Genomic DNA, 27,452 nt, shown 5'->3' with positions numbered 1-27,452 from the left:
GGTGGTCTCAGGATGGCCCCCGATGGCTCCAGCTCAAGGCAGGAGCAGTGTCCCTGCTGGTGTCGCAGAGCGCACACCTCCTGGATCCTCCTCTGGTGCTGCCTTTTCCCGGGACACGAGGTCGGGCGGGGCCCGGGCACAGGAACAGGGCACAACCCGAGCACGGGGCCGGGCGCAGTCCGTCCCAGCAGGGACTACGTGGAGACACTGATACGGTGTGGGGCGCGCCGCCGCCGCAGGACGCGCAAGGCTGGGCTGCTGCGCCGGTGCTGGGGGGAGCTGTGGATGCAGAGGGGGCTCAGCAGCAGCCACAGGTAGAGCAGGACACAGGCCCAGCACGAAGCCACCTTCACCCAGAACGTTGACCAGCTGCCGTGCGTGAAGGTGGTCTCCAGCACCGCGTTCTCATAGCTGGTGGGAGAGGGCAGGTGTCGGCACCCGAGGGACACCAACAGGGGTGACCCCGGGGATCGGGCAGGGGCTGTTGGATGGAGCAGTGCAGGTCTGCAGGCACAGAGCCCTACGCCTGCCTGGCACGTGACTGGACTGCTGACAATGGCCCGACGTGGAGCAGCCTGTGACAAGCACCAGGCTACGGCCACACCGAGAGCGGGTCAGAGCTGGTGCTGACAGTGCTGGTGGGCAGCCTGGGCAGGGTGGCTGAACCAGAGCTGGAAAAGGAGCAAGGGTAAGGCCAGCACCCTGGGCCCTACCTGAACCAGTTGGTGAGGGTCATCATGACGTAGAGCGAGGCAAGGAAGAAGACAAAGTGGAAGGCTGAGTAGCTGTAGACCACCCGGTCTCGCTCGTCCTGGACAAGGCACTGTCCCCCGGCAGGCTCCTCTGGCTCACACGTCTGCTCGGCACCTGGGAGAGTGCAAGATGACAGCAGCTCCTGCACCCTGTCCTCCAGCACCCCTGGGGTCTGATGCTGGTGCCCACGTTTGTGTGTTCCTGCAGCCTCTCCCCGACCTGCTGGTACTCACCTCTCAGCTCCTCCTCCATCTTCTCTGGGCAGCAGAAGCAACAGGAAGGTTTCTGCAGAGAGCCGGAGAGGCGAGCTGGTGATGGTGTGGGGTGAAGGCAGGGACCTGCGGCCACCCCTCCCTGCTGCTGGGTCAGCCCAGCCCCACAGCCGCTGCCCCACTTGGGCAGCCCCGCAGCATCTGGACTGAGCTGGCCCTGCTGGTGCCATGGCTGCCCGGCTGCAGGGAGCTGGCGCAGACGGGGTAAGCACAGGAGAGTCCCCAGCGGAGCTGGGCAAACCTGCCTCTGCCCCGGGGCTGGAACTGGGGCTCAGGAGGGCTCTGGGCGCTGCGGCTGGGTGCCTGTGGCAGGAGGATGTGGGGCACAGATGGGGGTGGGCAGCGTCCGTACTCACTTTAAACTCGAAGCTGTAAACTTTGACCATCCAGAGGGGCCCGAAGATCTCAGCAAGATAGGAGGCTTCATTACTGTGCACGGGAGAGAGGCAGAAGGCGTAACACACGGGAATGCGCCAGCCCCAGCCCACCCCGCGGATCCATCACCTGGGATCCTCACAGCAGCAGCAGGCTTGCTGTGCCCGGCGTGGGGAGGTTACACTGCCCCCGGGTACAGCCCAGCGCCTCCGGCCATGCCACGGGCTGGGGACAGGGTCCCCGCACGGTGCTGAGCTGGCTGTGCCCAACAAGGGGCAGTTCTGGGTGCGCTGTGACAGTCAGGATCCCTTGCACCCCGTAACCCCGGGCACACGCACCATGCAAAGAGCACGCAGGCGTACATGATGGCAGCCCCCAGGACAGCAACGGTCGTGTCCTCTGTCTGCAGCTCATCCTGCCGGGTGCCGGGGAAGCAGACGGTGAGGTTCTGCCCCTTGTAGAGCACTGCGGGGAGGTGGAGGTGAGAGGGGGGCTGTGTCCCAAGGGCCGGCTGTCCACAGGAGGTGGCACCACTCACCTCTCTCCGGAGGGCGGCTGGACAGCGCAGAGAAGGTGAGGTACATCACGTAGCAGCTGATGATGGAGGACTGCAGCAGCCCTGACCGCGGCTGCTCTGCAAGGAGAGGGGGCAGAGGCTCCAGGCGGTCCCCTCCCGTGGGGCTCCTGCCCAGAGCCCTGTGCCAAGGCACTGAGCGGGGCCAGCAGGAGCTGGGGCCTCCCCAGGTGCCCACTGCTCTTGTGCTGAGCTGGGGGCTCGCAGCTGCCCTCCCAGCGCTGGGATGCTGCTAGCCCTGCCCCTCAGCAGGCAGTGCCGCGCTGTGCCGTGCCGCGCTGTGCAGTACTCACTGAGCCGCACGCAGGGCGTGATGGAAATGAAGGACACGATGCCGCAGAGGCTGCCGTTGACGGTGAGCAGCGCCTTGTTGAGCTGGCAGGCAGCCGGGTGGGTGTAGTACTTGTAGAGGAAGGAGAAGGCGGCGGAGGCGAGGGTGTAGAAGGCGGCCGTGGCCAGCAGCACGGCCAGGTACCAGCGCTTGTCCTGCGCAGCGCCTGTCAGCCTGCCGGGACAGCGGTGAGAGCCGGGGGCACCTGGGCACCCAGGCGGCCGCAGCGCCACTCACCAGTTCTTGTTCCAGGTGTGCGCGAAGGCGGTGATCAGCACCAGCTGGATGAGGATGAAGGCAAAGCCCCCGCAGATGCCCGTGTAGTGCCAGGCTGCAGGGGGAGAGGGCGGCGGTGGGGCTGGCACGAGGCGGGGGCACTGGGGGCTACGGGCGGGGGCTGGCTGGGCGGGGGACGCACCTCGGATGAAGCTGTCCTCGGGGATGAAGAAGCTGGCGGCACAGAGCCCCACCAGCACCAGCAGCTTCAGGAACCAGAACCTGCGGGGCAGCGAGATGCAGGACGGGGGGGCCCGGCAGCCCCCAGCCCCCAGCCCCTGTCCCGGCCCGTACCCGTTGTGGAGCTGCGCGCGGCAGTCCGTGCTGGAGCGCACGTTGAGGAGCAGGGCGGCCTGCAGCAGGTGGAAGCAGGCGGTGCCGAAGCAGACCCGGTACACGGCCGAGGAGCCCACGAGCCGCTCGCAGTCTGTGCCGCCAGGCAGGTGCTGGCACAGCACGGCCGAGAAGGGCACCTGCGGGCACGGCGTGGGGCTGGGGCCGGCGGGGGGCCCCTGGCACCCCCCGCACAGTGGGAGCCCCGATGCCCCCAGCACTCCCAGTGCCCTCCCCATCCCCATTAGCCCCGGCACCCCAGGGATCGCTGGCACCCCCGCGCTCCGGGCAGTGGCTGCATCTCCCGTGCCCCTGGCTCCCCGTTCTCCTTGGCACCGCCAGCACCTCCGCTGCTCCCAGCCCCCCCAGCACCCCCAGCACCCCCAGCACCCCGGGTTGCCCAGCTCCACCAGTCACCTTCTCCCTCACGGCCTGCGCCACGGTGCGGGACAGCATGAGGCAGCACACGGTGGAGGCCAGGACGTGCAGGAGGGTGTAGAGGACGCGGGTGCCCGTGGACACGCGGAGCCGGCCGCAGGGACCGCAGCCGCAGCACAGCTGGGGGGGCAGCGCAGTCAGCGGGGACCCGCAGCCCCCCGCCCGGCCCCCCGCGCGCCCCGGGGTCCCACCTGGCCCAGCAGCGAGTGCAGGAGGCGGCCGCGCGCCCTCGTGCCCGCCATGGCCCAGCTCAGCCCCGCTGCCCCGGCGGGATTAGGGGGATTGTCGGCTCGGCCCGCCCCGCCATCTGCTCCTGGAGCGGGCCGGGGGGGGATTAGCGGCTGAGCCCCCGCACCCCTCACGCACCCCTCACCGCGGGTCGCTCACGGGCACCGCGAGGCCCTGAGGGGCCGGGGCGTGGGGGCTGTGGGGGGGGGCTCTTTGTGTGGGGGGCTGTGGGGGGGGACTTTGGGGGGGGGCTGTGTGTGAGGGGGGCTGTGTCTGGGGGGGTGTTTGGGGGCTGTGTGTGGGGGGGCTGTGTGTGGGGCTGTGCTGGGGGGGTGCTTGGGGGGGCTGTGTCTGGGCGCTGTGTGTGGGGGCTCGCTGCCCCCGGGGCCGTTCCGGTGCCGTGGCAGTGCCGGGGGGGGGGCACCGGCTGCGGGGAGCAGCGCGCGGCCCCCGCGGCCCCCCCCGGGCCCGGTGCGGGCGGAGCGCCCCGGCCCGGCCCCGCCGGCCTCCCGCCGCCGGGGGGCGCTGTCCCGCCGCGGGGCCCCGGGGGCGCCGCTCCCGCCCGCCTCGCCGGTCCCCCCGCCGTGCCGGGGCCGGAAGCGGGCGGGCGGCGCGATGGCGGCGGAGGGGGACGTGGAGCTGGAGCTGGAGACCGAGCCCAACGGCTCCGGCGGCGGCGGCAGCGACGGGGCGGGCGGCAGGGCGGCCGAGAAGCCGCGCAAGCACGACAGCGGGGCCGCCGACCTGGAGAGGGTGACGGACTACGCGGAGGAGAAGGAGATCCAGAGCTCCAACCTCGAGACGGTGCGGCCGGGACGGGGGCGGCGGGGGGGCCGGGAGGGGCCGGGGGGGCCGGGGGGGGGGCCGGGAGGGGGCCGGAGGGGCCGGGGGGGGGCCGGGGGGGGCGGGGGGCGGGGTCCCTGCACCGGGATCCCTGTACCGGGAGGGTCCCGGGGCCGGGAGGGTGCCGGTGCCGCGCCCCGCCGTGACCGCGCTCGCCCCGTCCCGCCAGGCCATGTCGGTGATCGGAGACCGGCGGTCCCGGGAGCAGAAGGCGAAGCAGGAGAGGTAACGGAGCGGCCCCGGGCCCGGCAGCGCACCCGCAGCGCTCGGGGACACGGAGCCGTCCCGCCGCGGAGCGTGCCCGGCCGAAGGGGGAGGCCCCCCCTCAGCGGCGCTGCCTCGTTGCAGGGAGAAGGAGCTGGCGAAGGTGACCATCAAGAAGGAGGACCTGGAGCTGATCGTAAGTGGGGGCGGGGGCAGCACGGCCGCAGGCCCGGGGCTGGCACCGCCCCAGCGGGGGTCCCGGCGGGGCGGGGGGCGCTCGCTGGGGTGCCCCAGGCTGGCGGAGCCCTGCCCGGGCCGGGCCCGTGGCCGTTGGGTGCCCGCTGCAGCGGGCGGTGCTGTTCCTGCAGATGACCGAGATGGAGATTTCGCGGGCGGCTGCAGAGCGCAGCCTCCGGGAGCACATGGGCAACGTGGTGGAGGCGCTGATCACCCTCACCAACTGAGCGTGGGCACCGCGGCTGCGCTGGCGCTGCCGTCCCCTGCTCCGGGAGCGGCCCCGGCCCGACACAGCCCTGGCTGGAGAGGACGTGTGTTAACTTATTGAATAAAGGCACCAGCGGGAGCAGGCCCTCCCTGTGGCTCGTGCAGCGCCGAGTGCTTCCCCTGGGGGCAGGTTCCAGAGGGTGCCTGGCCCCAGCGAGCGCGTGGGGAGGGTGCGTGGGGATGGCACAGGGGGTCGGGCTGGGGCTGCCCCATACCCCGTGACCAGAGAGCAACCGCTGGGCCCTGCTGCAGAGGAGCTGGCCTGCCCTGGGGCTGGCAGGAGCCCTTCCTCCTGGGGACAGGAGGGTCTGGGCTGCTCCTGAGCAGGGAGCACACACTCCAGGCTGCACGGGGCTCCAGCAGGGCACCGCACCAGTGCTGCTTCCTCATTTGTGAACCCAGCCACAGCTGGAGGCCAGAGGTGCAGGCGGCTGTACCGACCTGTAAACGAGCCAGGCCATAAGCAGAGAGGGCAGAGGCCGGCCTGGGACAGCCCCTGCCTTGGCCCCTGGGCACCTGCCCCACCCCGAGAGCAGGAAGCCCAGACGAGCGCTGACAGCGTCACCTGCATCCCACATGTTAGCACAGGGCTCTCCCCCTTCCTGGGGAGGGGAGTGGGAGCTGGGGGAACGCTGCTGCACTGTGGCTGCGTTGCTGCCCTGGCAGGGCAGGGGGGGCACCTACGTCTGTGCCTGGAGCAAGGCACAGGGCAGCCGAGCTCCTCCATGGACACCGCTACCACAGTTCTTAAGAAAACAACTGCTTTAATCAAAACAATCCCCTCCCGCTGCCCAGGTACAAAAGCCAAGCCCCGCAGAAACAGGGTTAGGAAACGTTGTTACAGCTGTTCCGAACCAAGAAGAGGGCCCGCTGTGGTGACGGGCCAGGTACAGGGCACAGGGACACACCAGGGAGCAGAAAGAAGTCCGCGAGTTCCTCCGAACGCGGGGCAGGGGGCGCCGTGCTCCCGCACAGCCGGGCCCGGCTCTGTCAGGGCGGGCGGGCGGCAGCCTCCCCGCGAGGCGGCGTGGAGGAGGCCGTATCTGCGGGCACAGTGCCGCCGTGCTGCCGGGGAGGGTGCGGGGCAGGGGCACGGGAACGGCTTGTCACGGCAGAGTCCTGGCAGTTCCCTCCCCTCTGTTCCTGCTCAGGCTCTCGGGCAGCTGGCCCGGCAGCGCCTTCCCGGGACGCCTCCCACGCCCGCCTTAGGTCGTTTTCCGCTTCTTGGCCGAGGGCCGCTCAAAGACATCCCGCACGCCCGCTGCCTTCTGCTTGAAGAACTTGGTGTTCTGCGCGCTCTCCTGGCCCCAGGCAGAGTCGAACGAGGTGGTGTCCTGGTCTACCAAGTGCGTGTACTTCGTCCGTCCCGAGCGCCCGAAGTTCTTGACCTGGGGGCGGGAGGGAGAGCTGCTGAGCAGCCGCTGGGGGAGCCGCGGGGACCCGGCCCTGACACACGGCGCCTCCTCCCCCGCCGGCCGCCCCGCGCACCCACCTGCATGACTTTGGGCAGGATGGTCTTGTTGAAGTGGTCCTCCAGGGTCGGGGCACTGAAGTCCCGCTTGTACACCTCCTCGTCTTCATCCTGCGGAGGAAGGGCACAGCTGCTTGCGCTGCCAGTCTCCGACAAGTGCCAGCAGCAGAGAAGAGCCCCCAGAAGCCGGTACCGCCGCAGCGCTGCTGTGCTGCCCAACCTCGGGGCTCGTGCAGAGCTGCCAGGAGGCAGCAGGAGCAAGGCCGTGCTGCTGCTCACCCAGTCCGGGCTCTGGCCGCAGCACTCACCATGAAGAAGGCGCCGCGGTGGTAGTACTTCTGCAGGAACTTGTATTTGCCCTTCACAGCCTTGTTGGTGATGACCTTGCCGTTGGCGCGCAGCTCGGCGCGGCGCTCCTCCTCCGTCAGGTTCCGCATCCGCTCGATCTCTGCCTTCTCCTTCTCCATGCTGCGCAGGAGAAAAACCCTGAGCCCCACGCCCCCAGCACCCCGCAGACAGGAGAGCTGCTGCCACGGGGGCCTGCTGCAGGCTTACAGCTGCTGGCTCCCAGAGCGAGAGCAGCAGAGTAAGGGCACCCCGAGGGATTTTGGACACCTTGTCTAGGCCAGAGCACACTGCCCAAATGGAGTCATGAGGAGAGGCCCCAGCTGTCCGCTCCCTGCGGGGCCCAGGGCTCCCCTCGTGCCTGAGCACACAATACTCACGCTTCTCGCTCCTCACGGTCCCTCTTGATGCGCTTCAGCTCACGTACTTTCCAGGCCTCATACTCCTCCTCGTCATTCTCATCATCAGTGTCCAGAGCATCCAGTGCTGCCAGCGAGCGTTTGTTCTCCTCCAGCTCCTTCTTCGCTTCCTCTTCCACGATCTGGAGGCAGGACCGAGCTCAGCCCATTGCAGACCCCAGCCGTTGCCCCGCACAGAGCCCCGCCAGCCCCATGGTACCTTGAGCGTGTATTTGCGCCTCTCCTCTGCCATTCTCTTTGCTTCCTGCTCCAGCTCCTTCTGCTTCAAGGCTTCTGCTTCTCGCTCCTGAACTGTGATTCGGTCCTTCCTGTAGGCACGGACCACAGAACTCAGCCTTTTGGCGAGCTGCTTCCCTTCTGGTGCTGCCCAGCCCAGGGCCCGCTCCCCCTGTGGCTGCGGGCACGCACAGGTGGCAGAAGGTCCTGCCCGTGGCTGTGCAGCACAGCAGAGCTTGGTGCTCGCTTCCCACTGCCCTGCACTGCCCAAAGCCCCGTCAGGACGCTGCAGCTCTCTGCCCTCCCCTCCCGCAGGAGCAGGATCTGTGCGTGGTGCCCAGCTGCCCGTTCCCATGTCCCCAGCCAGGGCCGCTCTGCCACCTACTTGCGGATGAAGACGGGTTTGAGCCGCGGCTCCATTTCATCCTCGCTGTCCGTGTACTCCTCGTACTCGGACTCTGACTCGGACTCCTCTCCAGATCTGCCCTCGTCTTCCAGCTCCATCACCTCCAGCTCCTCGGTTTTCCTCTCCTGCGCTCGCTGGCGCATCATCCCACGCCGACGCTCGATCTCCTACCGGAGACGCATGGAGCGCAGTCAGCCCCGCTCCTGCTTCCTTCTCCCTTCCCCACGCAGAGTGCAGTGCCCCGAACTCGCTGGCTGTGAGATCGCCCACCCCGCTGGGTGGGGCGGCCTCCCCCAGTGCCCCGTAACCCACACACCAGCATCACACTGCCGCCAGCTGTGGCTGAGGTGCCGGCCCTTGCTTAGTGCCCCCAGACAGCTCCCAGCCGTATGACATCCACTTCCAGCTGTGGCACTCAGGGGCCTCTCTGGGCTACCCCCGGTTCAGCAACGTGATCGTACCTCATCGTCGATCTCCTCCTCCTCCTCCTCGCTGGTGTCCTCCCGCTCCAGGCGCCACGCTTCGCCCTCCACCTCAGAATCGCTTTCTCCAACCACTTCAGGCTCCACGATCTTACGGTGCCGTGCCAGCCTACGGTGGAGCCCAGTTACATTCAGTACTCTGAGTGCACAGGGACGGCAGGAGAACTGCTCCCGAGGGGAGCCTGCCCTTAACTGGGACTGACAGCTGAAGGCACTCCATGGCAGAACCCAAACAGCACTCAGTCCCTCCCTGCCCTGGGCACGTTTTCACAGAACCCCATCTTTCCATCCACGCTGAGCTTTAGCGTGTTATGGGAACTTTCAGAGGCCGCCTGTACCACCCAGAGCACACCCAAATGCGGGGCTGAGCTCTGGCGCCATCCCCACAGGCTCTCGGGGCAGCTCACGGTGCAGCCCAGCACAGCAGGAGCGGCTCCAGCGCAGCCTCTGGGCTGTCCTGCCACCCGCCTGCAGCACAGCCCTACCCGGCCCCCCGCCCCGCGCCCCCCCCCGCTCACCGCTCCTCCACGTCCTCCGTGACGCGGTTCTGCAGCCGCCGCAGCCGCGGGTCGTTGGCCACCTCCTCCTCCTGCTCCTCGGGCTCGGCCTCCTGCTCCTTCGCCTTCTTGATGAACTGGAACTCCTCGTCCTCCTCCTCCGAGGACTCCATGGGCGCGTAGTCGGGCCGCTTGCCGGACACGTAGCGCTTCACCTTCACCTTCTCCATGGACAGCTCCCCTGCGGGGCGGCCGTCACCGCGCTGCCGCCGCCGCCGGGCCCCCCGCCGGGCCCCCCGCCGCCCCCCGCCCCTCGCCGCCCGCCGCCCCCCGCTCACCCTTCTCGTTGCGGACGGGCACGGCGCCCGCCGTGGACTGGATGGGCGGCTGCTTCATCAGGGCGCTGGGCACCGCCATGGCGGCGGCGGGACCGGGACCGGGGCGGGAGCGGGACGGGCCGGGACGGGCGGCGGGCGATGGCAGCTGCCGGCGGCGCACCGGAAGCACGGCCCCACTTCCGGCGGCGCACCGGACGCGGAAGCCTCATCGCTCTGCTGCGGGTGGACGGAAGTGACGTTCCGCGCCGCCAGGGTCACTTCCGGCGCGCCGCCGGGGCTGCGGGCGGGCGGGGGCGGGGCCGGGAGTGGGGCGTCCCCCGGGGCTTCCCCCGCTGCGGGCCCCCGGGCTCCTCCCCCGCCGGCTGCGGGCGCAGCGGGACCGTCCCGAGGGGCCGCCCCCTGCCCCCCGCCCCCCCGCGGTGCCGGTGCGGAGGCGTCGGGAGGCGCCGGGGGCGCGGCCCCTTCGTGGCAGCCGGGGGGGCTTCGTGTGAGCCCCCGGCCCCGGCCCCTGCCCGGCCCCAGCCCGCACCGGGCGGGGATTTCTGCGAGGGCTGCGCCCGGCCGCAGCAGGCACGGCTTTGCCCAACTTCAAGTAAAGCCGCGCCGCAAACACCGCGGCAGCTGCAGCTCCGCGCCGCCTTCTGGAAAGAGAGGAAGAGGTTTGAAGAGGTTTCACCTCCCGGAAAGTCAGCGCGGGGCTGTCTGCGGCACATCCTGCGGCGGGGCTCTGGGAAGCAGCAGGACGCGCCGTGCTTTAACCACAAGTGCCGGTGCCTGCTGGGCCCCCACAGACACCCCAGGGGTTGTTGTGAGCGGTGGGCTGGCTGCTGTCTCTGGTCCCGCAGAACCACAGCACGGCTGAGGCCGGAGGCACCTCTGGGTCCCTCTGGTCCGACCCCTGCTCCAGCAGGGCCACCCTGAGCAGGGTGCGCGGCACCATGTCCAGGCAGCTTTAGAAGATCTCAGAGGAGGAGACCCCAGCACCTCTCGGGGCAGTCTGTGTCAGTGCTCCACCACCCACAAGGCAGAAAAAAAAAAAAAGTTCTTCCTGGTGTTCAGACATTCCTGTGTTCCAGTTGTGCCCCTTGTCTCTTCCTGGCACTGGCTGCCACAAGAAGAGCCCAGCTCTGTCCTCTGCGCCCTGCGATCCCCCTGAGCTTTTCCACCTCCACACTGAGCAGCCCCAGCTCCAGCAGGAGCAGAGCTGATTCCCAGCAGCTGCCCTGCCCCGCTCTGGGCCCCGCTCCTTGGCGGCAGAGTCCCCACGGCAGCCACAGGGGTGTGAGGCTGGGGCCGGGCAGGCTCTGTCCCGGGAGATCCCTCGCCCCAGGCGGGTCAGCAGCCCCCGCTGGGTGACCCTGATCCTGCCGGTGCTGCGGAGGGAGCGCGGCTGCTGACCCACCAGAGGTTCCCAGCCCTGGGGCCGTGCAGTGCCAGCCCCTCCCGCCGTCTGTGCCGAGCATTGAGCACTGCCGGCTCCGTCCTTGCTGTGGCTCTGCGCACGGGCACTGCCTGCAGTCTGTCCGTGTGGGCATCTCCTACAAACCTGCTCCTGCCGAGCGGGGGGAGCTGTTGGCTCTCCCCAGGGCCCCGACGCTTCTGCTGCGTGTGCGGGCGCTGGAGGAGCTGCGGTGCCCGGCCTGGGCCAGGCTGCGGCGTCCCCCTGCCCTGCAGCTCGCGCTGGGCCCTGGCGCCCCGGCACGGGAAGCTTTGTGCTGCTGCAGCAGCCCGTGCCCGGGGAGGGCAGGAACCTTCTGGCGTTCCTGCCCCTTTTGTCTGGATGACAACTGGAGCTCCAGGCCAGCTCCCTGCTCCACATTTGATGATCAGATGAGATATTACTCGCGGGGTTATCGCAGTGTGTTCCCACCTAATGAGTCCTGTGTCACCATGGCAAGGAGCGAGCTCCAGCACATGGCTCAGTGGGTGAAACAATTAGGAGCAGCAGTTAGAGGAAGGCTTGGGAACCGTGCACAGAGCACAAAACGTCCTGATCAGGTGAAGCCAAGCTCGAGGCCTCGGCAAACAGGGAAATGCGTTCCCTGGCTGCCGTGCTGTGACCGCAGGGGGTTGGAGCCGTGGCAAGCAGCAGCCCTAATCCTGTGACGTGCCGCTCTCCCCGTGTCCCCAGGGAAACGCAGCCACCTGAAGGAGCCAGATGCAGCCACTGCAGGAGCCACAGTGGGCTGGGGCTGACCCTGCAGGTGCAGGCTGTGGGGTCTCCCCGGCAGGGCCCTGTGGTGCTGTCCTGGGCCCGGACGGTGAGCCCATGCCGTGCCAGCTGCAGTGGGGTGCTGCAGCTCCACGGCTGTCCCCGTCACCCCTCTGGGGACGGGGAACGCGGGCTGGCAGCAGAGCTGAGCAAGCCCTCCTGGCCCTCTGCAGCACGCAGGGTGAGGGCAGCCCCGCTGCAGGCTGCGTGTGGGCTCTCTGCACGGGTGTTCCTGTGGGCCCCGCAGCATGCTGAGCGTGCTGAGGACGGGTGAGAGCATCTCCCTGCCTGGACAGTTGGGCAGGAGGTGGTGGCTGTGACTCACAGCCCAGAGCAGGGGCAGCAGCACGGCAGGCTGCAGTTGTGCTGCCTTGGCAGCCTCGCTGCCCTTGATGATAAGGGCAGAAGGCAGATAAAGTCGCAGAGCCGCGCTGTGCCGCCGCTGTTTGCAGGCTGCACCGCGGGCCAAGGTCAAGGGTGTCTGGGCTGGATCCCCAGCCCCCCCGTGGGCACAGCCAGACGTTGTGTCTGCGAACATGGCTGCGAGCGGAGCCTCCTGAGCCCTGCAGCACGCAGCCCCCGCGGCTGTCCCAGCTGCAGCACCGGGGCCCGGAGCCTGCCTGGCGCGGGGCTGCTGTGCAGCGAGTACACACTGCCTGATCGACTGGGAGCCCCTCGGTGTCCGCCTGCCCTCGCTGCCCTCTGTTTGGTTTTCTCAGCTGTGTGAGGGTCCCAGCCCCACCTCCCCAGCTTCTCCGCTCCACTGCCTGTTTTCTCCCAGCACGGTGGTGGTCCTGCTGCGCCCCGAGCCCACCTTCAGGCTGGAGGTGCCTGCGGACAGGGGGGGTGCTGCCCCACCACTGCACTGCCCACCGCAAAGCACTGGCCCATGGGCAGTGTCACCGGTGGAGCTTGTGCAACCCCTGCAACAGAATGCCAAAAATTGACCTGTTTTTTTCTGTAAAAGTAGGTTTCTGCTGATTGCAGTGTGTGGCTCAGAAGGGCAAGCCATGGGACATTGTGTGGCACAGGACATTGTGAGGCAGAGGATATTGTGTGGCATGGGATGCCTCGTGGGCAGCTGCTGGGTGCCGTGCACTGGGAGTCACACACAGAGCTCCTGGCAACTCCTGGAGCGCGCTGATGCTACCAGGTAAAGGCCACCAAACTCAGTGCGACGTTTGAGAGGAGGGTTTGTGGTCCTCACAGACCCTGCCACGGCACCTACTGCACCCCTCCACTGTCCCCGGCAGGCAGCAGCTGAGGAGGGAGCACTGAGCGGCTCCCCAGCTTTCAGGGGGTCGGCAGCTGCTCCGATCCCGAGGGGCTGCTGGCAGCAGGTCCCGCTCTGCTGCTCCCGCGTGAGTGGCGTTGTCTTTGGCAGGAGGAGCGATCGGCTGCGCCTGTCCAAAGCTAACAGTTTGTGCAAGAGAGAGGTGCTTCCTGCTCTCCTGCCTCGGAGCACCGAGATAAGGTGACAAGGGGTCCTTTGTCAGCTCCTGTCCCCACAGCCGGGGGTGCCACAGGGCCAGGCGGAGCAGCTCCGTGCCCGGCCTGGGGACAGCCGGGGCTCCTGGAGGAGGCACCTGAGGTAAGGCCCAGGCAGGGGCAGGGGCAGACGCGGGACGTGCCAGACCCACGTATCTGGGCCGCACACAGAGGGCCAGGGGCAGCAGGAGGCTGAGCTGTGTGTTGGGGCTGGGAGTGAGGCCTGCAGGGTGCGAGGGCCCCGGGCTGCCCCAGCCCCATGGCTCGTGCGGCCGGCCGGGCCCCTCAGGGGCAGTCACGGTGGGCACCGGGCGGCCTGCAGCCCCTGCTCCTGGCACCGGGCCGTCACCGGGCACTGCCCTGCAAAATTAACCTACTTTAGCAAAGAAAAGTGCCCTGTGCCAGGTTTTCTGGGCTGTTCTCGGCATCTCAGTTACCAAGGTGACTGTTTCCTGTGCGATTGCTAACGCTTCATATCTCGATCATGATATCTGGGTGACTTCCTTTCCGTGAGATGTGCGTCCCGCTCCCACCCTGCGCTTCGCCAAGCGCCTTCTGAGGCTCAGGACTCAGGTCAGTTGGGGCTCTGACGCCTTTTTTCTCGCGCTGCCTTTCGCATCGCTCCTGGGCACGCAGACCCCGTGTGGGCAGCGCAGCGGCTCGGTGCCGGGGCAGCAGCGCGGCGGGGCCGCCCGCCGGTCGCTTCTCGCCTTCCCCCCGGCTCCCGGATTGTTCGAGGGCTGTGCCCGGTGCCCTGCAGCCCGAACGCGGCCGCGGCCCCGTGGCTGCCCCCGGTCGGTTTCTCCGTGGGGCCGCTCGGCGCCTGCCCGGGGCCGCACCGGGGCGCTCCCAGCCGGGCCCGAGGCCGCCCCCGGACCCCCCCCCCCGCTCCCCGGGCCGGGCCGAGCCGCTCGGGGCCCGGCGGCTCCCGCACACCGGGGCCGCGGAGCAGCCGCCTGCCGGGCGCCCTCCACGGCGGGGCCGTGCCCCGGGAGCCCCCGGGCGGCGGCGGCGGCGGGGCCGGGCGGGGGCTGCGGCCGCGGCGGCGCCCCGGGACCCGTCGGCGGCGCCGGTGCGGGCGGGGCGGGCGGCGGTGACGGCATCCGGCGGCGCCCGGCGGAGCGGCGGCCGAGCCGGGCCGGGCCGGGCCGAGCCGAGCGGGGCCGCGCGGGGCCGGGCGGGGCGGGGCGGCGCTGACAGCTGTAAACAAGCGGCCCCGCGGCCGCCCCGCCGCCCCTGCCTGGGCCGGGCCCGGCTCCGGGGCGGGCGCTCGGGGCTGCCCCGCGCCGTGACGCTGCGCCGCCGCCAGAAGGGCCGGGCCGGCGGGACGGGAGCGGGCGGCGCCGCCGCGGTGAGGGCGAGGGCCGGGACCGGGAACGGGAACGGGGCCGGGGCCGGGCTTTGACAGCTGGGGCGGGACGCGCGGGGCCGCCCGGCCGGGAGCGGGGAGCGGGGAGCTGCCGGTGCCGCTGCCGGTGCCGCCCGGTGCCTCCCGGCGGCCGCTCCCCGCCGCCCGCGGCCGAGGCGCCGCAGCCGGGGCTGTGCTGTGCTGGGGCCGGGCCGCGGGGAGCCGTGCAGCCGCCCCGGGCTCGCCGTGCCGCGGCCTGCGGCAGCCGGGCTCCGGCAGCCCCGGCACGGGGCCGGGCGCGATCGCTCCGGGGCTGCGGGCTCCGGGGGCGGAGCGCGGCCCCCGTCCGCTTCCCGCTCCTGCCCGCGGGCACCGCGCAGCGCCGGGCCGGCAGCCCCCCGCCGGCGGGCACGGGCACGGGCAGGGCGCTGCGGCCGCCGGGCTTCGTCCGCACGTGGAGCGGCCCCGCAGGGAGCGCGGGGGGACCGCGGGGCCCGGGGACCCTCGGGAGGGGCCGGCACGGAGCCGTGCCGTGGAACGAGGCGTCCCCTCGTGCTGGGCAGCGTGTCCTCGCCGCCCGTCACTTCCCGTCCCCGGGGCTCAGGGAGCCTCCCCCGCTGGAAGCCGTGATTCGGGCCGCGGCACGGCCCGGGACTGGGGCTCCTCGGCAGCCTCCAGCGGGTGCTCGCCGCTCTGGGTGCCGTGGCAGGGCCACCTCTGGCCTGTCCCCACCAGGTATCTCCTGGCTGCGCTGTGCCTGCCGGAGGTGACGGCGAACCCCTCTCCCGGTGCTTGTGCCCGTTTCCTCTCTGTTTTGGGGATGAGTCAGAGCGGTGTCAGCACCCTGTGCTCCTGGGGAAGGGCAGTGCAGTGACAGGCAGGGCGCTGCTGCCAGGCGCGGCTGGGGCCATGGCTGGCAGATGAGGTGCTGGGGTTGGGGCTCTGCAGACCAGGGAGCAAAGGCTCTCGCTGGCTTTGCTCCTTCTCACCCCTCATTTACCCCTGCTGCAGCTGGTGAGGTTCTGTACTGGTGCCCCACATGTCCGGTAGCCCCAGAAGCACCCCGCTGTGCCCAGAGCTCCCCGTGTTCAGCCTGTCTGGGCCTGGCCCCTGCTCACAGCCCACAGCTCAGCCCCAGGCACGGCGGGGTGCAGCTCGCTGCCAGCGCTTCCCTCTGGGGGCAGGAGCCGCAGCCCGGGGCATCTCCTCGTGCCCCCCGTGGCACCGGGCAGGCAGCGCTCCCCTCCCGGTTGCTCAGAGCTCCGTGCCCAGACCGACCCCTCTGGGCTGGGGAAGGGGCTCCTGTCTGCAGCAGCCCCAGCAGCGGGAGGCACGGCCTCCATTTCCTCGCCTCCCTCCGCACCCGGCTCCCCTCCCGGTCTGCCTCCCGTGTTTGCAAGCACAAAGCATAAGTACACATTGGGCAATAGGCGAGGTAAACAGCAGCTCTGCGCTGGGGCCGGCCGCTGCGGAGCCCCGCGGGCAGCCCTGGGGCCAGCAGGGCGCTGCGTCGCCTGCAGCCAGCGGAGCCCCCAGCGTGGCCCATGGGCGAGGAAAGCGTCCCGGCCGGCTCTGACCGCTCTCCGTCTCCCTGCAGGTTGTGCTGCTGTCGCGGCCGCTCCACGCCCGCAGCTCCGTCCCCATGGTGTGTCGGGCTGAGCGGGGGCTGGCGGGGCAGAGCGGGGCCGCGGGGATCTGACACGGGCGGACGCCGGACCTGCCGCTGCCTGGACCCTTGTGCTGCTGGTAGAGGAACCCCGATACTCTGATGGATCTGAGGCCCTGCTCGCTGCTCCTGCTCTGGACTCTGCTGGTTGCCTTTGTTCTCCTGGCCCAAGAGGTGTTGGCCCAGCGTATTTACACCAACACCTGGGCCGTTCTCGTCCCTGCGGGGCCCCAGGAGGCTGACAGGCTGGCCAGGAAGCATGGATTCCTCAACCTGGGCCCGGTAAGTCCCTTGCTTCCCTCTCCCACAGCAGCTGTGTCCCCGCTGGCTCTGCTCCTGCTGGGCAGGGGCTGGGCTCAGCCCCACTGCCGGTGGGTGGCTCTGCCTGGGAGGCCGGGCCCTGTGCTTGTGCTGGTTCACTGCAGCTGCCCGGTACCCACGGTGGTGGTGGGGGCTGGATGGAACCGCGGCTTCCCCGTCAGCAACACGGTCTGGTGGCACGGCACGGCACGGCATGCCCTGCCTGCTGGAGGTGGAAGGAGGAAAAGCCCATCTCGGGGTGAGGCAGCTGGGAGAGCTGCGTGTGGATGGAGGAGGGAAGGGCTCCTCATCTCCCAGATCCTGCCCATGCTCCCCATGGCGAGCGGTGCCTGAGCGTGGCGCAGCCTCCGGGCTCCGCTGAAGCAGAGGGATTCTGACAGCAGCCATGTGTCCTTGGCCCTAGAGCTGCCCTTCACAAGCCCTGTGTCAGCAGGCCCCCACCGCTCTCGGCTTTCTCTGCCATCAGCCAGTGCAGGGGTGGTGCTGTGCTCTGCAGTGCCGTGGGCAGGACGTGTGGCCCTGCCGTGTCCTGTCCCTGCTGGCTGGCCAGCACCTCTTGAGCTCAGGCCCAGCTCGCTGCCCTGGGGGCCTGATGGGTCTGTGGAGCAGGGGGCTGGCTCCGGGACAGCCCCCACAGGCTAGCAAAGCTCTAGCAAGGCAGAGCCTTCGTGGTTCTGCCGGTGCCCCGCCGTGCAGTGAGGATGCTGGGGCTGCGAGGGGCTGCGGTGCTGTGAGTGCCCCCAGCATAGGGACCCCGCTGTCCCGGAGCCCCGTGAGCCAGGCGGTGCGCCGGGCCATGCTGGTCTGGCAGGAAGGAAGCAAGGGGTGAAATCCCAGAGGAAGTTGCACAACTCATGGCTGCGGTGTCAGGACCTCGCTGGGAGCCAGCTGCTGGGAGCGTGGGGAGGGTGGCTGCTGCGGGAGCCAGCGGGTGCCTCATCCTGCTGCCCGAGAGCAGCCCTGGCACAGCTGTGGGGGCAGCAGGGCTCTGGGTCAGGGAGCCCCAAGTCCTCCAGGGTGTGTGCTGGAGGACAGGGGTGCCTCCTGCTCTATAAGAGGAGATTTGGGCATGTCCTGCTGGGCCAGGTCTCTGCCAAGTCTGCTGGGAGTGGGGCACAGGGCTCAGCTGCCCTCCACCATGGCATTTTCTGCCGTGCTGCCCTTGTACCCACCCTGTCTGCTGCTGTGGGGCCCTGGGACCTGGGCCGGGGCCAAGGAGGCACCAAGCTCTGCGGCCACATCTCTGCCTGCCTGGGGATGCCCCACGGTGTGCTGGAGAGCCTGGGGCTGTGTTGGGAGGCTCAGCACAAGGTCTGGCTGGGCAGCACCCCCCACCTGCCCCGCAGCCAGAGGCTGGCTGCTTTCCCTGGCCCTGCCAGCCGCTGAGCTCTGGCGGAGCGGGAGCACGACCCCTGTAGAGAGCCGTCAGCTCGGGCTGCAGCAGGGGGTGTGGGCCCGAGCACGTTTCTCCCGTCCTGGAGCCTGTCCCGGGGTCTGCGCTGAGGCACGAGGCCAGGCTGGCCTGGGGGGCCGGCTCCCCACCGGGGGTGTCCGAGCGGGGCCTGGGGAGCTGCTGTGGCTGGGACAGGATGCGGCAGGAGGAGGCGGGGAGGAGCGGGCGCTGCTGGCCCTGCCCCAGGGAGAGGCCCCCGGGGTCCAGATCTGGAAGGCTCCCGGCCTCCGCGTGGTGCCTGGGCGCTGTCCGCAGAGGCACGCCGGGCTGGAGTCCTCCCTGCCCACGGAGCCTGGCGGGCAGCGGCCGCAGCTCTGGAGTCCCCTGGGCCTGCGGGGTCTGGCAGCTGGCTGGAGGTGCTGGGGCCTTGCTGTAACTCGTGGCCACTCGCCCAGCGAGAGGGGCACGGGAGGCGCAGGCTTGAGCAGGAGATGGGCAGTAACGGGGGGAGGCACGGCTGCTGGGGCCGATGGGGTGGGTCGGCACCGTTCCCATGGGGTCGGCGCTGCCACCCAGCTCGTGGGCGTCACGGGGACACGTGGGGCTGGGGGCGGCTCTGCCCTTGCTGAGGACAGGGACTGCGGGGGATTAGGGTGTCAGCATGTGGGCTGGCCGGCTCCTGGCTGCTACCGCAGCATGTGTGCAGACCTAATCCAGCCCAGTGACCGGGCAGAGCCCAGATCTGCTGGCAGAACAATCGGGGCTCTGTTCGTGGCCCTGGAGGGGTGAGGGTGCTGGGGGAGCCAGCCTGGCGTGGAAGCTTTTCACCCCAGCACAGCCCCAGGTGCTACGAGCAGTTGGGCATCCTGGGCTGGACCAGGGGGCACAGAGCCCCGTGGGGATGTGCCTCCCCGTGACCCTGGGGGCCCTGGGGGTGCGGAGCCGCCCTTGCAGGCAGGAGCAGCAGCCGGCTGCCGGTTGGTGCCAGGGAGCGAGGCCCCACGTCACGGGCACCGTGCCTCGGGGTGAGCTGTGGCTCCCCTGGATAGCTCCTGGGTAGCACAAGCTGTGCCCCTGCTGTCCTGTGCCACCAGCACGGGGCTGCCACAAGCTGAGCCTGTTCCCAGTCCTGCCCGTGGGCTGGTGCACGGCGGGAGGCGATCGCTCCTCTGGGCAGGGGTTTGTGCTGCCGGCACTCAGCCCCTGGGCAGGAGCAGGGGTGGCACTGGCCCTGCTGCGGGTCGGGGATGTGTTCCCTCACCCTGCAGAGCACCTGGGCAAAGTGAGGGACTTTGGGATTGCTGCCCCGGGGCTGCGGGTGCCTCGTGGCTGGCAGGGCTTCCCTCCTCCCCCCGCTTGGTGTGGGCTGGCTGCATGGTGGCCAGGACCGTGTCACATCTGCAGGGCTCTGATAAGCTTTTGGGCTTTCCTTAAAGGTAACCAAGTTGTTTTGCCTCAGTCTGAGGGTCTGGAGTGGGCAGAGGGGTGGATGTCCCCTCCCCGTGCTCCTGCAGCCCTCGCCAGCCCAGGTGGGGGCGTCCTGCCCGCAGCTCCCAGGGGGCCGGGGGCACGTGGCCCCTCTCCCACCCTGAGCAGGCGGCTGGGCTGGGAGGACTGGGCTGCTACGGCCAGGCCAGCCTCTGGGACGTGCAGGAGGGGATGAGGAAATGGCAGGACTGGAGAGGGCTTCAGGGTTTAAAAATAACCCGCGGGGAGGCTGTGCGGCCTCCTGGGCCAGCTGGGGCTGTGCTGACGTCCTGTCCCTCCCCAGAGACACCCCCTCGTGCGTGGGGCTCTGCCCGGCTCCTTGGCCGGTGCTGCCTCCTCCCGGGGGGTGGTGGGCAGAAAGGGCTGTGTGATACCCACACTGGGCTCTGCTGGGGTCGGTCACGTCCCAGGACCGACACGGGTCAGAAACCAGCACCCTCCCTGCCAGGGCAGCAGCTCTGTGGCACCATGTGGGACTTACTGCCCCTGGGGCAGGGGTGCCACGGGCAGCCCTGGGGTGCAGGTTGCTTGGAGGGACGGAACCGGGGAGGCTGTGCTCTCGCGTCCATCCTGCTCCTCTCTCTGCTCCAGATTTTCGGTGACTACTACCACTTTCGGCACCGCGGCGTGGTGAAGCGCTCCCTGTCTCCCCACCAGCCCTGGCACAGCCGCTTGGCGCGGGAGCCGCAGGTAGGTGCAGCGTGGCGGCCGGCGGCGGGGCAGGACGGCGGCGATCACCGTGCCCTGGCTGCGGCCCAGGGGCCGGGCACGCTCACCTGGCGCCCTGAGCCCTGCACAATGGGCGCGCGGCCCGGCGGCTGCCGGGCTCCTGCTGCTCAGCAGAGCTTGGTGCCCTGCCCTGCCTGCTCCGCTGGAGCGGGGCCGTGGCGGCGGGGCTGGCGCAGCGGGCGGGGTGGCCGGGAGGAGCCGGGGCTGGCGGGCCCCTGGGATGCGGTGGCGGCGATGCGGGGAGGTGCCGGCGGCTCCCTGGAGGGCACGGGTGGGAGGAGGGCAGGCAGGAGCCGAGGGAGCCCCATGACCTCCTGCCCTAGGTGCACTGGCTGGAGCAGCAGGTGGCAAAGCGCAGGACCAAGCGAGACGTTTTCATGGAGCCCACTGACCCCAAGTTCCCCCAGCAATGGTACCTGGTGAGTGCTGGGGGAGGCGGGGGGGTGGCACCCGAGGGAGGGCTGCCAGGCTGCTGCCCCCAGCCAGGCTGGGGAGGAGGAGGAGGGGGAGGAAGGGCTGAGGCCACAGCCCTACGTTGTGTCCCTGGGGAAGGGGATGCACGTGCCCTGCTGCGGTGCTGGCAGTCGGGGCAGCTGCCCCTTGCCTGCCTCAGAAGCTGGGGTCTGTGCATGCACTGCCTGCCCCTGCACCGAGCCCAGGTGCTGGCACAGGGAGCTGTGGCTGTGGGACGTGGGCACCCTCTGGGACTCAGCCCCATTTCTGAGCACTCTCGTCAGCCAGCCCCATGCTCTGTGCAAAACTCCCGTGGGCACAGCAGAGAGCAGGGCAAAGGCTGCCTTTATAGATGGGTCTGGAGGGGTCCGCACACCCCACTTGCAGTCCAGCAGTTGGACATAGCTGACAATGCCAGGGCTTCTTTTGGCAGTACAACACCAACCAGCGGGACCTGAATGTGCGTCAGGCCTGGGAGCAGGGCTACACGGGCAAGGGCATCGTGGTTTCCATCCTGGATGATGGCATCGAGAAGAACCACCCTGACTTGGAGGCCAACTACGTAAGTGTGGGGCAATCCCTGGGCGGTGCACAGGAGCCTGTGCAGGGGCTGGTGTCTGCTCACTGCATCCCCAGAGCCGCACGGCACAGGGCTCGTGCCTGCTATGGGGGTGTGGGGGCAGCAGTGGTGGTGGGACTGGAGCCCGCACCCTGCTCGGCTCCGTGCTGGGGCACGCGGTGCAGGCATGGCCCCAGGGTGGTAGGGCCTGCTGGCCAGGGCACAACCTCTGACTGCCGGGTCTGCCTTCCAGGATCCAGGGGCAAGCTTTGATGTCAATGACCAGGACCCAGACCCGCAGCCCCGTTACACTCAGATGAATGACAACAGGTGAGGCTGGCAGAGCCCAGATGCGGCAGGGACCCAGCAGGCGGCATCAGCCCTTACAGATTTTGGGAGGGTGCCGGGGTGATGGCACTTTGCCCCATGGAGACCCCCCTGCCTCCCTTACTGACACGAGCTGCGTCCCTTGGGGCTGCCTGGAATGGGAGCAGACCACTGAGTGCCCCCTGCCCCAGAGCTCTGCGGTGCCCCTCCGCGGGGTGGGCTCAGCAGGGCTTTATTGGCAGCCTGGTGTGGGGAGGGGTGGGGTGGAGGCAGCCTGGACGCTGCCCCCCAGCCGCAGCTGGTTCCCAGCGCCGTGTTCCTCGCTCCCCGCTGAGTGCCCTTGGTGCTGTTCTGCCTGCAGGCACGGCACGCGCTGCGCCGGGGAAGTCGCTGCCGTGGCCAACAACGGGATCTGCGGTGTCGGCGTGGCTTACAACGCGCGCATCGGAGGTGGGTGCCGCCCCGTCCCGCAGCCAGTGCAGAGCCCGCGCTCAGCCCCGCGGGTGCCTGCGACCTCGGCGCTGCTGCCAAGGCAGCGGACAGCCCGCGGCAGGGGCCGGCAGCAGGCGCGGAGCCGTCCCCAGTGGCACCGCTGCCCTGCGGAGCGTGGCCGCCCAGCCCAGCCCCGTCGCCCGTGACATCTGCTCTCTGGCCCTAGGCGTGCGCATGCTGGATGGGGAGGTGACTGATGCAGTGGAGGCCCATTCGCTGGGCCTCAATCCCAACCACATCCACATCTACAGTGCCAGCTGGGGCCCAGAGGACGACGGCAAGACTGTGGATGGCCCAGCCCGGCTGGCGGAGGAGGCTTTCTTCCGGGGAGTCAGCCAGGTGAGCAGTAGTTTGCCAGGTTCCAGCGGAGCTCCAACGCCTGTCCTGTGGCTCTGGGTGGCTGGGCTGTCCCGGCTGTCTCGGCTGTCCCACCGTGAATCGTCTTCCAGCCCTCTCTGGGATCAGGCTCTGTCGGTTTTTCTGGTTCTTCCTGAGCAATGGCTGAGTCAGGGCTCCTCCTGCGCAGGGTGCTCCCCCTGCCACCCGTGCTCCTGCTCAGGAAGTTCCCAGGGAACTGGTGCAGGGACCGTCCCTCCCTCCCCCCTGGCACCCCGTTCTGGTTCTGCCTTGTTCCGTGCCAGCTGCTCGCCCTCGCCTCCGCCTGTCCTTCCCCTCGCTGTCCTCAGCTGCTGTCAGCTCCGTCGTGGTGTGGCTGCGGCACAGCCCACGTGGCTCAGCTGTGCTGTGCTCTGCCTGGGATTCCCTGCACGGAAATGCTGGTGTACTGTGTGGGGTGTACTGGCGAATCCCCGCTGTGCTGTGCCAGCTCTGCTATACATGCTGTGAGTGCAGCCGTGGTGCTCAGGGGTTCAGCAGCCGGCTGGGAACGCTGTGGAGCTCCCACGGGGCTGCCGGGCAGCTGCAAGTCCCATGCGCACAAACCCCTTGTAGCCAGCCAAGCAGAAAAAGGCACCGGTTCTTGGAAAGTCCCCTGCTTGTGTTGCCTCTGCAGAGCTGCCTTGTCTGCCTCGTCCTGTAACTCGGCAGCAGCAGGGCATGGCTGTGCGGGGGCCCAGGCCAGCAGCCAGCTGGGAACATCCCTGGGGCCCCGTTGGCATCTGCTTGGTCTTCCTGACCCAGACCCAAGCTCTGCGGCACCAGGGCTGTCTGCTCATGACCTGGCTCCCACGTGGTGCCTTCTGCTGTGCTGTGGGGTGACGTGTGGGCACCCGTCCTCACTCTGCCTCTGTTGTTAGGGCCGAGGGGGGCTGGGCTCCATCTTCGTCTGGGCGTCCGGGAACGGGGGCCGCGAGCACGACAGCTGCAACTGTGACGGTTACACCAACAGCATCTACACGCTGTCCATCAGCAGCACCACGCAGTACGGTAACGTGCCCTGGTACAGCGAGGCCTGCTCCTCCACCCTCGCCACCACCTACAGCAGTGGCAACCAGAACGAGAAGCAGATTGTGAGTGCCCCGCTGGGGCTGCGGGGCTGGGCGTGCGGGGGCTGAGCCAGCGGGGGGGCACAGCAACCCCTACGGGGCCCTTCCTTGCAGGTGACGACTGACCTGAGGCAGAAGTGCACCGAGTCCCACACGGGGACGTCAGCCTCGGCACCCCTCGCCGCCGGCATCATCGCCCTTGCGCTGGAAGCCAAGTAAGGCCGAGCACGGTGGGGCCAGGCCAGGGAGCCCCGCACGAGCCCGGGGGGCTGGGCCCGGCCGGGCGCTGGCACCTGAGCCTCGCCTCTCCCCGCAGCAAGAACCTGACGTGGCGGGACATGCAGCACCTGGTGGTGCAGACCTCGAAGCCAGCGCACCTCAACGCCAACGACTGGGTCACCAATGGGGTCGGCCGCAAAGGTAGCGGGGTGCCGGGTGGGGGCCGCGGGAGGCGGGGAGGCCGCGGGGCAGCGCTCACCCTGCTCCTCCCGCAGTCAGCCACTCCTACGGCTACGGGCTGCTGGATGCCGGGGCCATGGTGAGCCTGGCCAGGAACTGGACCACGGTGGGACCGCAGAGGAAATGTGTCATCGACGTCCTCACAGAGCCCAAGTAAGGGCTGCTGAGCCCAGGCAGGCGCTGCCCAGCAGCCAGCGACGGCAGGGGCTGGGGTCGGCAGGGGGATGCTCGGCCCCAGGTGGGGAACGAGGGGGTTGCTTGGGGCTGAGCTGCGCCCCGAGCCCTTTGTCCCCTGGGCCACCCTCCTGTGGGGCTGGGGCAGGGCCAGGGAGCGCAGCTCGTGGCCGCCCGGCGCTGGATGCTGACCGCTGCTGGGCTGGGCCGGGCACAGCCGGGAGGCGTCCGCGCTGTGGTTTTGGGAGCAGCCAGCACAAGCCATCGTCAGACAGAGGGGCTTTCAGGGGTCAGACAGAAGCTCCTTTTATTCCCACTTGGCTGCTGCCGCCTCAGCAGTGTCTGCCCAGTCTCGTGTGCAGCTGGGGCAGTCCCGGGCCCTGGGGGGGCAGCCCTTGGGCATGGGGGGGCTGGGCCCCGACTGCGCCTGCTGCCCTGCCCCGTTCCCCTGGGACCCGGCCCCAGAGAGCGGGTGCTGGCCCAGACCCTGCCCGTCCCAAGCAGGCGGCCCCTTGTGACCGGAGCCCTGTGCCAGCACCGGGGCTGTGCCCGGGCAGCCGCACACAAGCGGTGGGATGGGGATGGCCGTGCCCATCCAGCCCTGGCTACGCTGTGCAGGGGTGGAGCTGGCCCCTGGCTGGTGAAGAAAGGCCCCATTCATGGCTGGCACAGAGCGGTGATTCAGCACGCACGCAGCAGAGCAAAGCCTCCGTGCTCCTGGCTCCCCGGGACCTGGGGCGAGCAGCGTGCGGCAGCAAGGCTGCGCTGCTCCCGGCCGTCTGCTTCCTGCGCCCCGTGCTGGCGGGGAGCTGCTGTCAGAGGGCAGGGAGCTGCTGTCAGCTGCTGCGTGACTCTCCAGCCCCACCGCCTGCTCGCGGCACCGCTCGGTGCAGGGCCGGAGAGCAGCTGAACGCCCCTGCAGTACGCGCACGGCCCTGCAGTGGGGAGCGGGTCCAGGGCGCCCTGCTGCAGCCTCCGTGAGGGGGGATTGGGTTCACTCCTGCCATTCCTTGGCAGGGACATCGGGAAGCGCCTGGAGGTACGGCGGAAAGTAGATGCCTGCCTGGGGAAGGCCAACTATATCAGCCGGCTGGAGCATGCGCAGGCCAGGCTGACGCTGTCCTATAACCGTCGGGGGGACCTCGCCATCCACCTCGTCAGCCCCATGGGCACCCGCTCCACCCTGCTGGCCTCCAGGTAGCTGACGGGTCCGCAGGATGCTCCAGAGCTGGCACAGGTGGGTCCCCAGGATGCCAACCTACACCTCTCTCCCCAGGCCCCATGACTACTCGGCTGATGGCTTCAACGACTGGGCCTTCATGACGACGCACTCGTGGGATGAGGACCCCTCCGGGGACTGGTTGCTGGAGATCGAGAACACCAGTGACGCCAACAACTATGGTAGGGGGGGGCTCGCTGCTTCGCCCTGAGCCTAATGTGGGAGCGGGGGCAACTCCGGTGCCTGGTGTACACGCGGGGGGGCCGGCGCAAGCCCTCCCCCTGCTCCCGTCCTGTCGGCACGGCGGTGGGCCTCACTCTGCCTCATTTCAGGCACGCTGACCAAGTTCACGCTGGTGCTGTATGGGACGGCCACCGACTCCCCCAGCCTCTCCAACCAGCTGGAGAGCAGCGGCTGCAAGACCCTGACCCCCAGCCAGACGTGCGTGGGTGAGTGCCAGGCCCTGGGGGGGTGGGGGGGCACACGGGGGGCCCTTGGGTGTGCTGACCCTGCCTCTCCCGCAGTCTGTGAGGAGGGGTACTACCTGCACCAGAAGAGCTGCCTGAAGCGCTGCCCCCCCGGCTTCGCGCCCGGCGTCCAGAGCACGCACTACAGCCTGGAGAACAGCGTGGAGCCCATCGCGCCCCACCTCTGCCTGCCCTGCCACCCCTCCTGCGCCACCTGCGCGGGGCCTGGCCCCAACCAGTGCCTGACCTGCCCCGCACACTCACACTTCAGCAGCCTGGACCTCTCCTGCTCACACCAGACGCAGAGCAGCCGTGCATCCCCCGCCCTGGCGGAGGGCGAGGGGCCGGCCGAGGCCCCCCCCGCGGCCAACTTGCCCATCCTCATCGCCAGCCTCAGCTGCGTCTTCATCGTCATCATCTTTGTCACCGTCTTCCTGGTGCTGCAGGCGCGCTCGGGCTTCAGCCTGCGGGGCGTGAAGGTCTACGCCCTGGACAGCGGGATCATCTCCTACAAGGGGCTGCCCTCCGACATCTGGCAGGAGGAGGGCCCCTCCGAGTCGGACGGTGAGGAGTACGAGGCCCACAACGAGAGGACTGCCTTCATCAGAGACCAAAGTGCCCTTTGATGAGCCCTCCCGCCCCTCCCTCCTCCCTGCCCAGCGCCGCGGGGCAGGGGCAGGCGAGGCCGAGGGGCCCCGGACTCTGCCCCCGTCCCCACCCTGCGCCGTGGCGGCCCGGGGCTCCCCGCCGCCAGCACCATCCCTCAGCCCCAGCCTGGGCGCCCAGGCACGGCCCTGCCGGCACCGTCCTCAGCTTGGCGCCATCCCCGCCTCGCACCATCTCTCACGGCCCCGTGTCCACCCCGCACCCCAGGCCCCCCCTGGGTTGGGTGACAGCGGGACCCCGGCGCCCGCTGGCTCTGCGCTGGCAGCCACCTTCCTCGTCCCGGGCAGGCGGCTGCTGCTGGGGGCAGTGCCCGGGCTCCCCCCGTTATCGCTGCAGCGGGGCCGGTGGCACAGGGGCAGCTCTGTCCCCGCGGGCTGAGCCAAGCCTGGGCCGTGGCACCCTCTGCACTGCCGCCCTGAGCACACCCCGGGGCTCTGCCTGCCACCCCTGTCCCCTGTTGCTCCCTGGCTCCCCGCTGCCCACCCAGGGCCTGTCCGCCTCCACCCGTGCCCGTCAACAGCAATAATGGCCAGGCCTCGGCCTCTGCTGCCCACTTGCCCGCTGCCTGCCCATCCCACCACAGCCGCGGCCACCTGCAGCACGGATGGAGCCCCCTGTGCCAGAAAGCACAGGCAGGGCAGCGCCTCCCCGTGTGCCCGAGGCTGGGCCCCCAGCGAGGGGAGGGACCCCCTGCCCTGGGGTCAGCCCCAGCCCCCCCCGTTTTGCCCCTGGGCAGGGCCCTGTGTGCTGCCGGCCGGCTCGCTCGGGCAGCGCCGGTGCCTGCCCGTGCCCTGGCTCTGCCTCGCGCTGCCTGTACCGGGCAGAGCCCGGCAGCCCCGGCCCCGCTGCTCCTGCCCCCCGACGTGCCTTGCCCCCACTTGGTGACAATCCGTTCTGCTCCCCGCCAGAGCCCCCGGCACTGCCTGCCCTCAGCCCCTTCCCTGCGGGGTGGGGGCCGGTGCCGCCAGCCCCTTCGCCCCCTGCCGCCACCGCCGCGCACCGGGGCTGCGGCACGGGCTCCCACCTGCCCCGTGCCAGCGCCAGTCCCAGCCCGTCACAGAGGGAGCTGCCGGCAGGGGGGCCACAGGACTATTTTTCTATAATAACTTTTTGGTGCACAGTAATTTTTTCTTGTAATTTAATCAGCCGGGAGCTGCCTCCTGAGCCTGTTTTTAATTTAATGGATGTGGATATAACGCTAGAGAGACTGAGTTATTAAATGTTCAGAACTATGCAAACCA

At 69.6% G+C, this 27,452-nt stretch overlaps 4 protein-coding genes across 4 annotated transcripts; 2 read left to right on the top strand and 2 right to left on the bottom strand.

The window, feature by feature from the left end:
• Positions 1-194: 194 nt before the first annotated feature.
• On the bottom strand, positions 195-3,594 carry SERINC4 (serine incorporator 4; the record flags this gene model as incomplete). The annotated part of the gene is made up of 11 exons (XM_082769177.1): positions 195-411; positions 714-867; positions 987-1,038; positions 1,382-1,454; positions 1,739-1,865; positions 1,939-2,034; positions 2,268-2,479; positions 2,543-2,636; positions 2,724-3,054; positions 3,332-3,472; positions 3,544-3,594. 11 exons carry the CDS (start codon positions 3,592-3,594, stop codon positions 195-197), a joined length of 1,548 nt encoding a protein of 515 aa, XP_082625303.1.
• Positions 3,595-4,164: 570 nt separating this feature from the next.
• HYPK (huntingtin interacting protein K) lies at positions 4,165-5,217 on the top strand. Its single transcript, XM_082768761.1, has 4 exons — positions 4,165-4,384; positions 4,593-4,648; positions 4,772-4,823; positions 4,996-5,217. Exons 1-4 carry the CDS (start codon positions 4,196-4,198, stop codon positions 5,089-5,091), a joined length of 393 nt encoding a protein of 130 aa, XP_082624887.1. The 5' UTR covers positions 4,165-4,195; the 3' UTR covers positions 5,092-5,217.
• A 664-nt stretch (positions 5,218-5,881) lies between these two features.
• Positions 5,882-9,495, bottom strand: MFAP1 (microfibril associated protein 1). Its single transcript, XM_082768729.1, has 9 exons — positions 9,306-9,495; positions 8,989-9,208; positions 8,450-8,579; positions 7,968-8,155; positions 7,566-7,674; positions 7,328-7,488; positions 6,911-7,070; positions 6,624-6,713; positions 5,882-6,519 (listed from the first exon to the last, which is right to left on the bottom strand). The coding sequence occupies exons 1-9, from the start codon at positions 9,382-9,384 to the stop codon at positions 6,337-6,339; spliced, it is 1,320 nt and encodes a 439-aa protein (XP_082624855.1). The 5' UTR covers positions 9,385-9,495; the 3' UTR covers positions 5,882-6,336.
• Positions 9,496-14,137: 4,642 nt separating this feature from the next.
• Positions 14,138-27,452, top strand: FURIN (furin, paired basic amino acid cleaving enzyme). Its single transcript, XM_082768893.1, has 16 exons — positions 14,138-14,356; positions 15,951-16,301; positions 19,813-19,911; positions 20,274-20,369; positions 20,837-20,965; positions 21,216-21,292; positions 21,651-21,739; positions 21,948-22,120; positions 23,038-23,250; positions 23,341-23,441; positions 23,543-23,646; positions 23,721-23,838; positions 24,877-25,056; positions 25,136-25,260; positions 25,411-25,527; positions 25,603-27,452. Exons 2-16 carry the CDS (start codon positions 16,122-16,124, stop codon positions 26,169-26,171), a joined length of 2,370 nt encoding a protein of 789 aa, XP_082625019.1. The 5' UTR covers positions 14,138-14,356; positions 15,951-16,121; the 3' UTR covers positions 26,172-27,452.

This window comes from Aythya marila (assembly GCF_965140915.1).
Source record: "Aythya marila genome assembly, chromosome: 11".
NCBI classification, from domain to species: domain Eukaryota; kingdom Metazoa; phylum Chordata; class Aves; order Anseriformes; family Anatidae; genus Aythya; species Aythya marila.
This window is presented reverse-complemented; position numbering and strand designations above follow the sequence as displayed.

Bases quoted from the DNA above. Each gene is read 5' to 3' on its own strand.
- HYPK (XM_082768761.1), top strand. From the start codon at position 4,196: ATGGCGGCGGAGGGGGACGTGGAGCTGGAGCTGGAGACCGAGCCCAAC. The intron at 4,385-4,592 runs GTGCGGCCGGGA...CCGTCCCGCCAG, and splicing joins AGAGCTCCAACCTCGAGACG to GCCATGTCGGTGATCGGAGA. The intron at 4,649-4,771 runs GTAACGGAGCGG...GCCTCGTTGCAG, and splicing joins CAGAAGGCGAAGCAGGAGAG to GGAGAAGGAGCTGGCGAAGG.
- MFAP1 (XM_082768729.1), bottom strand. From the start codon at position 9,384: ATGGCGGTGCCCAGCGCCCTGATGAAGCAGCCGCCCATCCAGTCCACG. The intron at 8,156-8,449 runs GTACGATCACGT...CGTCTCCGGTAG, and splicing joins AGGAGGAGATCGACGATGAG to GAGATCGAGCGTCGGCGTGG. The intron at 7,675-7,967 runs GTAGGTGGCAGA...CCGTGCCTACAG, and splicing joins AAACCCGTCTTCATCCGCAA to GAAGGACCGAATCACAGTTC.
- FURIN (XM_082768893.1), top strand. From the start codon at position 16,122: ATGGATCTGAGGCCCTGCTCGCTGCTCCTGCTCTGGACTCTGCTGGTT. The intron at 20,370-20,836 runs GTGAGTGCTGGG...TTCTTTTGGCAG, and splicing joins TCCCCCAGCAATGGTACCTG to TACAACACCAACCAGCGGGA. The intron at 25,528-25,602 runs GTGAGTGCCAGG...CCTCTCCCGCAG, and splicing joins CCCCAGCCAGACGTGCGTGG to TCTGTGAGGAGGGGTACTAC.